Source organism: Geospiza fortis, unplaced genomic scaffold (genome assembly GCF_000277835.1).
Source record: "Geospiza fortis unplaced genomic scaffold, GeoFor_1.0 scaffold196, whole genome shotgun sequence".
NCBI lineage: Eukaryota > Metazoa > Chordata > Aves > Passeriformes > Thraupidae > Geospiza > Geospiza fortis.
The window spans coordinates 1,131,188-1,140,362 of record NW_005054487.1 but is presented as its reverse complement, the minus strand read 5'-3'; the positions used below and the strand labels follow the sequence as shown (position 1 = coordinate 1,140,362).

The 9,175-nt window shown below is 43.2% G+C and overlaps 1 protein-coding gene across 1 annotated transcript in view; it reads right to left on the bottom strand.

Annotated features, from left to right (window-relative positions):
• Window positions 1-9,175, bottom strand: part of CSTF3 (cleavage stimulation factor subunit 3) — a 36,295-nt gene that overhangs the window by 8,922 nt on the left and 18,198 nt on the right. Inside the window, exons 4-12 of the mRNA XM_031063213.1 lie at window positions 6,731-6,763; window positions 6,255-6,352; window positions 4,835-4,901; window positions 4,704-4,738; window positions 4,468-4,594; window positions 1,943-2,020; window positions 1,587-1,749; window positions 977-1,086; window positions 468-584 (exon numbers count right to left, since the gene is read on the bottom strand). Coding sequence (XP_030919073.1) covers window positions 468-584; window positions 977-1,086; window positions 1,587-1,749; window positions 1,943-2,020; window positions 4,468-4,594; window positions 4,704-4,738; window positions 4,835-4,901; window positions 6,255-6,352; window positions 6,731-6,763 — 828 coding nt within the window. The remainder of the gene's footprint in view (window positions 1-467; window positions 585-976; window positions 1,087-1,586; window positions 1,750-1,942; window positions 2,021-4,467; window positions 4,595-4,703; window positions 4,739-4,834; window positions 4,902-6,254; window positions 6,353-6,730; window positions 6,764-9,175) is intronic.

Below are 9,175 nucleotides of genomic sequence, written 5' to 3'. Positions count from 1 at the left end.
GAATAAACACCACTGGGGCACTGCTCCTTGTGGAGGCTGCACAGTGAGGTGCTGGCCTGGGGAAAGAGATTTCTCCAGAAAGCTGCAGCAAAGGTGGCTCCCATCTTCTGTCACATGCCAAAAAAAACCATCACCTCCCCAAGAATCGGACAGGAAAGGTGCCCTTGATGCTCGCTTTAAAAGTGAAGAAGCTGATGCTCTGGGAAATGGAAATTTTAAAGAATTTCACCCTTATGATAATTTCAGAAATATAGTCAATATTGAAATGGAAAGAGAGTGGATTTTCATAGCTTTTCCTCTCCATTTTGTCAGCTCCCTCTCAGAAACACTGAACGAGAATAAGGCTAGAAGAATCAGTAAATTAATTCTACAGAACTTTGTATACTCAGTATGTTTCCAATAAATGACAGTATAAATGGGAGATGTTATTTGGATTTTAATGTCAGTACATCACTATTTTTGCTCACCTCTTCATAATCTGCATATGCAAAATAAAGAAGCATATTCTTCTTTAATAAAGTGCTGATCGCTCTTTCATAAATATTAGCAGCCTCATCACTGAAAAGTTTAGCATTGTTCATGTCCTGTTGTAAAATAAGTATAATAATATAATTGTTCAGCATCTGTGACAACGAAGGCCAATTTATGGAATATCTTCTGTGTGTGACAAGCCCCAGTGAATTTCCATTCAGTGCTCCAACACAGAGATAATCATCTCCCCAGTACTTAAGGAATCACAAAATCAGGCCCAAAAAATCCCCCAAGCCTAAAGCTGGCCAAGATTGAAACAATTTTTCACAATTCTTGTTTAAAATGCAGACATTTTTATTTCTTAAAATTTTTAGGTTCCCCATTTGAAAATTCTGAACGTGTCACAACTGTTTTTCACACCCCCCCTCCTTGATTCTGAGGAAAAACTGAGAGTACAGCATGGCAGAGCAAGGAAAGAAGAGAAAGCCAGTGGCAAGCTGCTTACCCCTTTCTCAGCCAGCAGCTTGCTGGACTGCTCAAGGTACTGAGCTGCTTCATACCAGATGTCTGGGTGATGGCCCAGCACCAGGAGACACTGCTCATAGGCAAACATCACTGTGGGCAAAACACCAGAGAAACACTCCTTGGAAACGGTGCCACCATTGTACAACCCAAGTATGGAATGCAAAATTCACCAAATAAATCAGACAGCATCAACACTAATTGGCTTTGAATACAATGGTCACTGCTGCAGTTCTTTTATACTGCCAGGAACTTCGTGAACCACAGCCAGCAGCTAAAACCTGCCTTGTCCACAGAGGAACAAGCACAGCTCACTCAAAATCAGCCATCAAATCAGGCTGCAATCTACTGTTCCCTGACCTGCACCAGAGGTTCAGTGGCAAACAACCATAGCACTGTCTCCCAAAATCCATTTCTTACTTTCAGCTTGGCTTTAGCAAAATCTAGATTGTTTTTTTATAAAAAACCACCCACACAATTCAAGAAACTCCATCAACATCTACTCCAGCACGATCCCTGAACGCCAAATCACGCCGTGGCTTCTGCAGGAGCTGAGAAATACAATTCTCTACGCCCTAGAGACATCTAATTACCTCTTTTTGTTATCAGAGTTTGATCTTCTGTTCGTAGAGGGTTGCTCTTTTCCCACTGGATGTACTTTTTCCACATGTCCACCTGCTGAGCCTCCTGGGGGGTGTTTTGTGGGGGCACGGAGGGAGCGTTGCGGTCCAGGCCCTTCATCACCGTCTCATATTCCTGAAACAGAAGCAAGGCTTTGAATTTAAACACATTGAACACTTCCTTCAGGTTATGCTTCCTAAAACAAATGGAAATATTTTAGCACGCCAGCCTTACTAGTCTGTGCACACTTTTGTTTGATGTAAGAACCAAGTTTAATGCTGGTTTGTGGAGTTAAATGGGAGAAAGAAAAGTCAACAGAAGGTTGTACCTTTGCCACACGTCGTGCATTCATGTAATCTCTACTCCTGTCCTCGATCATCTTCTTGGCTAAGTGAATATTGATGCCCTGGAGAAGGGTGGAAAAAAAGGAATTGGCAATGTGCAATTTCCCTTTGGACATACTGAATCTTATTTTATGCAGGAAAGAGCTTGAAAGGGGATGCAAAAGTGAGCAAAGACAAAGTTATTTTAAGATACCAATCTCAAAATATTTATTTCACCTAATAAATATATGGGCAAGAACTTATATCAGAGGATGACCTCACTACTAAAATTCAAGTGACCTGAAGCAACTCAGCTTATGTTTAATCACTTTCAAACATACAATGAGCTTCACATGAACTGTTGTGGGTGAAAGTGGGAAAATTTGTGATATACAATTTTGCTCTTAAATGATGGTCAGTGACAGCTGACCACATATGAGCAATTTGATTTTCTGGTACAAGGAGTACCAGGGATTGACCTCCAGGCTCAGAGCTCTGCCTTCTCCTCTGTTCCTGAAGGAACTGACAGCTCTTAAAAGAGGTTCCATGCAACACATGGAACATGGTTCCATGCAAAGGCTCCTGCCTTTGTCAGCTGGGGCTGGGATGTGTCAGCACTGCCTGACAGCCTCCAGGACTGCACACACATGCAGAGGGCTCTGCTGTGCTGCTCTGCAAGAGCAGCAGGGGCTGGGGGCAGCCAGGCCCTGGGCACAGGCTCCTGGCAAGAACAAAACCTTGAAGAGCTGCTCTTGGGCAGGAAAAGCAGCCACCCCTTGGCTATGCCTGTGTCTGGTGTGCTGGTGTGGTTGGCAGGACTGGGCAGAAGATGTGCACAGCTTTCAGTCCAAGTGCAAAGAGGCCCCTGAGCTGGGAAGCAAAGGGAGCTTTGCCTTCACTGCAGAAGCCAAGGCACTGTCTGGGATGGCACACTGGGCCATGTGGCACACAAAGCCCACAGTGCCCCAGCTAAGCCAGGACCAGGCTGAGGGTACAGCAGGACTCTCCCAGGATGCACTCCCAGCTCAGCAGCCGTGCAGGTTTGTCACCGAGCCACGTCTCCCTAAAAGCTCTGCCACTTTTGACCATTTAGTTAATTAAAGACTGGTGACTGACAGGCTGGTATTGTTACCTGGTGGCTACAGCTGAGCTGAAGGAAAGCTCAAATTACAGCAAATGGCCATTACTTTTCCATACTGAGACCTGCATGAAGCCTCTGTGCTGTTGGGCTGCTGACATGGGCAATCCCTCCCCCTCAAAGAGCCCTTCTGGTGAGGAGCATTTATCTCCCTGTGCCAGGACACCCGTGAGCAGCAGCCCTGCCCCTGAGGTCAGAGGAGCCACACCAGGACAGGCAGATCCCTGTGCCCCAGCAGAGCACTGGCCCTCAGCTCCCAGCAGCTCAAACAGCCTGAGGGGCTGCTGGAGCTCCAGGGGTCAGCCAGAGCTGGGACCTGGACAGCTCTGAGGCTCTGGCAGCCTCCCCACGTACAAAGAGAGCAGGAGGAACCAGCAGTGACAGCCTTTGCTGGCTGTGTGGGAGGGAAAGGGATGCTTTATGGGGAAGCTGTGCTGGGGATTTTCCTACACTGGAGAAGGTGTATCCTGGGCATCCTCCCTGTGGACAGCAACGGTGTCCCCAAACACCTACGGGGCAATGAGCTGCCATGGTACACGCTGGTGGCTGGAGATGCCTGGAGCTCTCCCACCCAGAGGTTCTCCCAGCAGCTAAGCACCACGGCCTTATTAACATGAGAGGGCACCAAGCTCACAACTTGCATAATCAGCAACAAGGAAAGAGGAACTGGCCCTTCTTTGCTGCTCAGGGCACAGGGAGCCACAGCAACCACGCCTGTGCACAGCCAGCAGGACCAGTGCTCTATGAGCATCCCTGCTGGGCAGTGCTGAGCACCAGGGCATCCACATCAGCTCTGCACTCACACTGCTGCTGGCTGGGGCTGCTTGGTCACCAGATGTGTTTAAAAACACACTCTAAAGGTGAGGCTACAAACTGGCCTGAAAGGGCAGAGAGCTGAGCTGAAGGCAGTGTGGGAGCAGACTCACTTGAAGGGATGCTGGAACAGCCTCAGGTGGAGGATGGTGAGGAGCATTTTTAGGTACTGAGAGCATGTAACTTAATGCCGTGGAGGAAGTCCAAACCATCCCAGGTGAATGCCATTTGACTCTGAGTGAAAGGAGGGGAGTGCCTCCTTGGGGACACAAGTCCTCACTGCCAGCTGAGCTGCTCCAGTGATGTCTCACTCACCCATTTACCAGCAATGCCACTGGGCCAGCTGGGAAATGGGACAGTCAAATGAACCTCATGGAGGGTCTTTGAAAGAAATTTAAAAATCACTCAGGAGTGATTTTTTTGCCACAGGAGTTGGTACATACTGCACACAAAACCGTGTTTTTACTGCTGGTCATCTCTTTTATACATATGTGTTTAGTGGATATGGCTTGGGCACCATATTTGATTACAGGATAATTACTTCTTTCTGAATGTCACAAAGAATCAATTATTGGTTACCTCTTCATATTTGTTATAATCTCTCCAGAGCTGCTCTATGTTTATCATGGGGTTGACACAACCACGCTGGTAAACCCTACGGACAGCTGTGATCCTCTGGTTTTCTGCATAAGATCCTACTGCTTCTCTAAACGGTGGGGAGAGAGAGCAACGTCAGCTATGACAGGTCACAACTGGCAGGAACATCAGCATTGCATCAACTGAGCTTCAAAAAAAGTGAATTTTCAGGTACTTACACGCCTTTCAAAAAATTGATGTAATCCACCCAGATCTAGGTGAGAAAAAATATTACATATGGTGAAACCAACGGTTAGCTGTACTTGTCATAAAGTTAGCAATAAAATGTGTTTTGATCAAGAAAACATACCTGGTATGACATGATTTCCATGCCAATCTTATCCAGAGCAAAATCATATGCCTGAGCCATTTTTTCTCTGAGGAAAAGAACCACAAAGACCATAAAGCAAGTGTTTAGTATTTTAAAAATTCTTTATTTAAGAGTATTCTTTTGTGCAGCAAGTTCTAACCAAACATCAAGGAATGAGAAATATTCAACAGGTGAGAGCAAAAACTGGTATTCAGATAGCTTTAAATTCCTTATTCAGATTCTGTTGGGGTTTTGGTTGTTTGTTTTATTCAAGAATTATAAATTCATTGGTGGCAATCCAGCATTTTAACAGTTCCTGGCCCACCCCAAGTCAGTGGAAATCCACAAATATGATATGAAGCTGAGAAGAAACCAACTGCTCTCCACATCTTCTCAGCTGACAGAAGCACCCATGGTTTCTTATTTTTTCCCCTCAGAATTCCCCAAACCTTTTTGTAATTCTCCAGGAGCCCCAGAAGGCTGGGACAATTAGGAGTAGCTCCCTTGTGTGGAAACTGCCCGGAATACTTCACACTATTTATTTTCCCCAAATTCCAAGTATTTTCCCTCAATTTTAAAATGTTTACAGAATTTCCTTGGTTAAGTTTCAGCGAAAGCTCTTTTTTCCTCTCCCCAACTTTTCTCCTAGCTTTCTTTACTCAAACACACTTCAGTACCTTGACCACATTTAAAGGAGAAACAGAGGAAAGGCAAACTGAATCTTCTAAAACCATTTCAAAACAGTAATGCAAAAATAAATTAAAACCCCTCACTTATTTTCTTTGTTAATGCATTACTCATTTTGCCAATTATAGTGCAAAGAAATTATGGTGGGCTGGGGAAGAAACAGTTTATAGATGCTGGAAGTCACTGGTATTTTTTGAAACTCAACCCACAAGAATATAAACAAGCAAAATGTAATAACTGAAAAGGGATGAAGATTAACATACCCCAAAATTCTGACACCCTGAATTTTATGACTTTTTTTATGTGCTCCAAAACTTCCTCCAATTCCTGAACTCTTTACTGCTACTGGTCTCAGCTGGAACCAGTGCTAATTTTGTGGAGACTAAACAGGACATGGAGGGCAAGGACAAAGAAGAAGAAATGTGTTTCAGGTGTTTCAGGTTTTTGGCTTAAGCACCAATCCCATCTGCAGGGAACTGGCATTGATATACCAGCTCTTCCACTGCTCTTTTCCCATCCTGTTAGAGGAATCCAGACTAAGGAACCAATTTTACCCAGCAAGCTCAATTAAAGAGACTTGAATGTTTTCTAAATGCAGATTATATATTAACCCCTCCCAACAGAAAATCCCCAGACAGATTTGTCACCCAAGTTCTTCCCCATCCCCTGGTCAAAAATCAAGAAGAGATCCACCATAAAACTAGAATAATTCAGAGCAACTCTGGGAACTTACTTGTAACTAGGTAGCTTCCCCTTGGTTTCTCGTACATAGGAAAGGTAACATTTCCATAAATCAATGTGTAAAACCTTCATAAGGCAGCGCTGAAATAACTGTGCAATACAGCAAGAAGACGTGATCAGGATTCCAGACACAGAAATTAGGTTTCTACTTTTAAAGCCATACAAAATGAATTTAAATAACCCTTCTAATTACGATTGAGATTTACAAGGAAGAATAAGATAAACTACTCATTCTTTTGTTTAAAGCATCTCCATGCTATGCAAGGGAACTGGAGAGAATTAAGCAGAGAAATCCCCCTGCACATGTCACTGATTAGAGCTTGGCAGCAACAAGTCAACTTTAGTGCTACTTTTTATCTGTGTTTCACATCCAATGACAGCTACAGAGTTTTTTCAATCTGATTTAGCCCAATCACAAGGTACTTGCTCTTGCTATAGAGATATATTACATATATTAATATGACTCACCTTTTCCACCTTGTCATAATTTTTTGCTTTAATCTACAGGGAAGCAGAAAAAAAAAACAAATCACTTAAGAAACTATTTTAGAATAGTAGGAATATATTCTTCATACAGTACTATAGCATTCCAGTTTGTACTTTGTCTGCCTAAACTAATTACACCAAACCACCCCATAATGTTGCAAAAATATAATTAAACATACAGAAGTCATGTACTTTGCTGCAAAAGTAGCAGATTTTTTTATTTTCATTTTTAATTCTTCAATTCCAAAATGTAGGTACCCGTAGGCAAATGTGCTTTCTGGTTTGAACACCCAGACTTGGCCTTTTATTTCAAGGAACCTGATGCATTCAGCGCAGATATAGATGTAGAGCTCCTAGACCAAGATTTAGTAAAGGGTAAAATACTTATTTACAAAACTACTAGGCTAATAAATGTATTATACTTGAATATTCATTTCTCAAAGTGCGCTTTGCTCCAATCTGCTGATGCTGAATAAGGGAATAACACCCATGGAGAACCCGTTTTTCCCAGCCCCGGTGCTCCCTGGGAGGAGGGAACAAAGCACACTCACATGCCAGCAGCACTTTCACTCACTCATTCACACACCACAAGGGCAGGGGGTGAAATTCAGACCCCAGCTCACAGGCTGCCTTTCAAGCAGGACAAAGGAAAGCACGAGACTGATGAGGAGGGCACAGTGCATCCCGCATGGATTTGTTAGCTCCAGCTATGGTAGCAGGCTAGGCAATCTCTACAGACACACCCTGATGACACAAGGAAAATCAACAACACCCTTAAAAGAGGCCTTGAAATAAAAAAAAAATAAGGATTTCTTATGCTGTGTTGCATTTTTGTAAAGGATCAAACTCCCCTTTTAGATGTCACTGCTCTTTGTTCACTTGGAGGATTCCCAGCTTTATTGTGGTGTGAAACACAAGCACCTCTCCATCTCCCTGAGGAGCACAGGGTAACAAACAGCACCCTTTGCACCAGGGATTCATGATTTCAGTTTATAGCATTCCCACTCCAGAGCACAGCGAATTTTTAATGGATGCATCAGGAGACAGGAGATGTAAAATAAGAACACCCCCCCTCCTCTTCCCTGAGTGTCTCTACTTCTGCAACACCCCAGGACTGAGAGGCTTCAAAGAGCCACCCCATCCCTCTCACTCCCAAAAAAAGATCAGGGAAAAATGAGAGAACTGAAAAAATATTGAAAAAGCCTTTATTGGCACACAAGGCAGATGGACCCTTGTGTCTGTACCATAGTTGAACAGGAGCAGTATCCCACCCAGGCTGAAAGAATTCCACACAATCCAGGATGGCAGGAAGGTAAACCTAACTGTGTCTTGCAAAGAGTCCAAAAAAAAAAACCAAACATTTTTACTTCATCCTTCTTCTCTTACTCCCTAAAATCTCCTGCTATCCTTGGCTGAGTGAAAAAGAACCAATGAATCTTGGGTTCTCTGCCTTAGCACACAGGACAGCTGCCTGCACCTTCTTTCCCCTGTACTCAAATTAAACCTTTAACAAGATATGCAGGATTAATTATCTTTTTTTAAAGAGAGTGAGATAGGAGATAGTATGAATTCTTTTGTGAAAATTACATAATAAATTCATGGCTCTGCCACTGACAAAAGGCATCACCCTCTAGTTATTCAGTAACAAGATGAAAAATAAATTTTAAGAGCTCAGAAGGAAAAGCTGTAAGCAGACAGGGCAAAAAATGAGTTTGCCTGCCAGGTGCAGCCAGGAAAACATTGTCAGCAAGTTTAGTAGCTCCTGGCAGCACTGTCACCAGGCAGCATCAAAGGATGGAGCACAAGGAATACGTATCAATTAGACTGCTTGCACTTCCCGGGACCAAAGAGCTTGAAAAGAAAACTACTTTGCTAAGAAAAAGAGGTATATTCTTCATTTGCATGGGTTATGACTCAAAGCAAAATATTTGCTGTGTGATTATCATATATATGAAAAGCTGCTGACCACATCTGGACTTCAAGTCAGCGTTCTATATTTGTTAAATGCACACAAGTGGTTTGGTATCTAAAACTTCAGAAACCATGGTACCAGTGAAGTTAGGAGGCTGGCAAGCAGGATTTAAGAAGAGAAGCAAAGCAATATTGGCCAAAGCTTACTGGATCTCTCAATGGAAAAGTGTGGAAGAGGTTTTACAGTGACTTCTGTGAGCCAGAGAGAAGTCTGATAAGAGGATCCATGTTTACCCCTGAAAGAATTTCCTACCAAGGTCATTGACATAGAAACCAAGAAAGAAAGAAGGATAAATAGAGAAACCTGCAACTGCCTATTCCAATAAGCACTTTGTTTGTCTTTCCTGACCTATGAGGAAACTTTCCTGACCTGAAGTGGAAACTCAGGAGTTTTGTAAGAATGAATAAAAAGCATTCATGCTAAAATAAAAACAGGTTTGAAGCCTTCTGAAAATG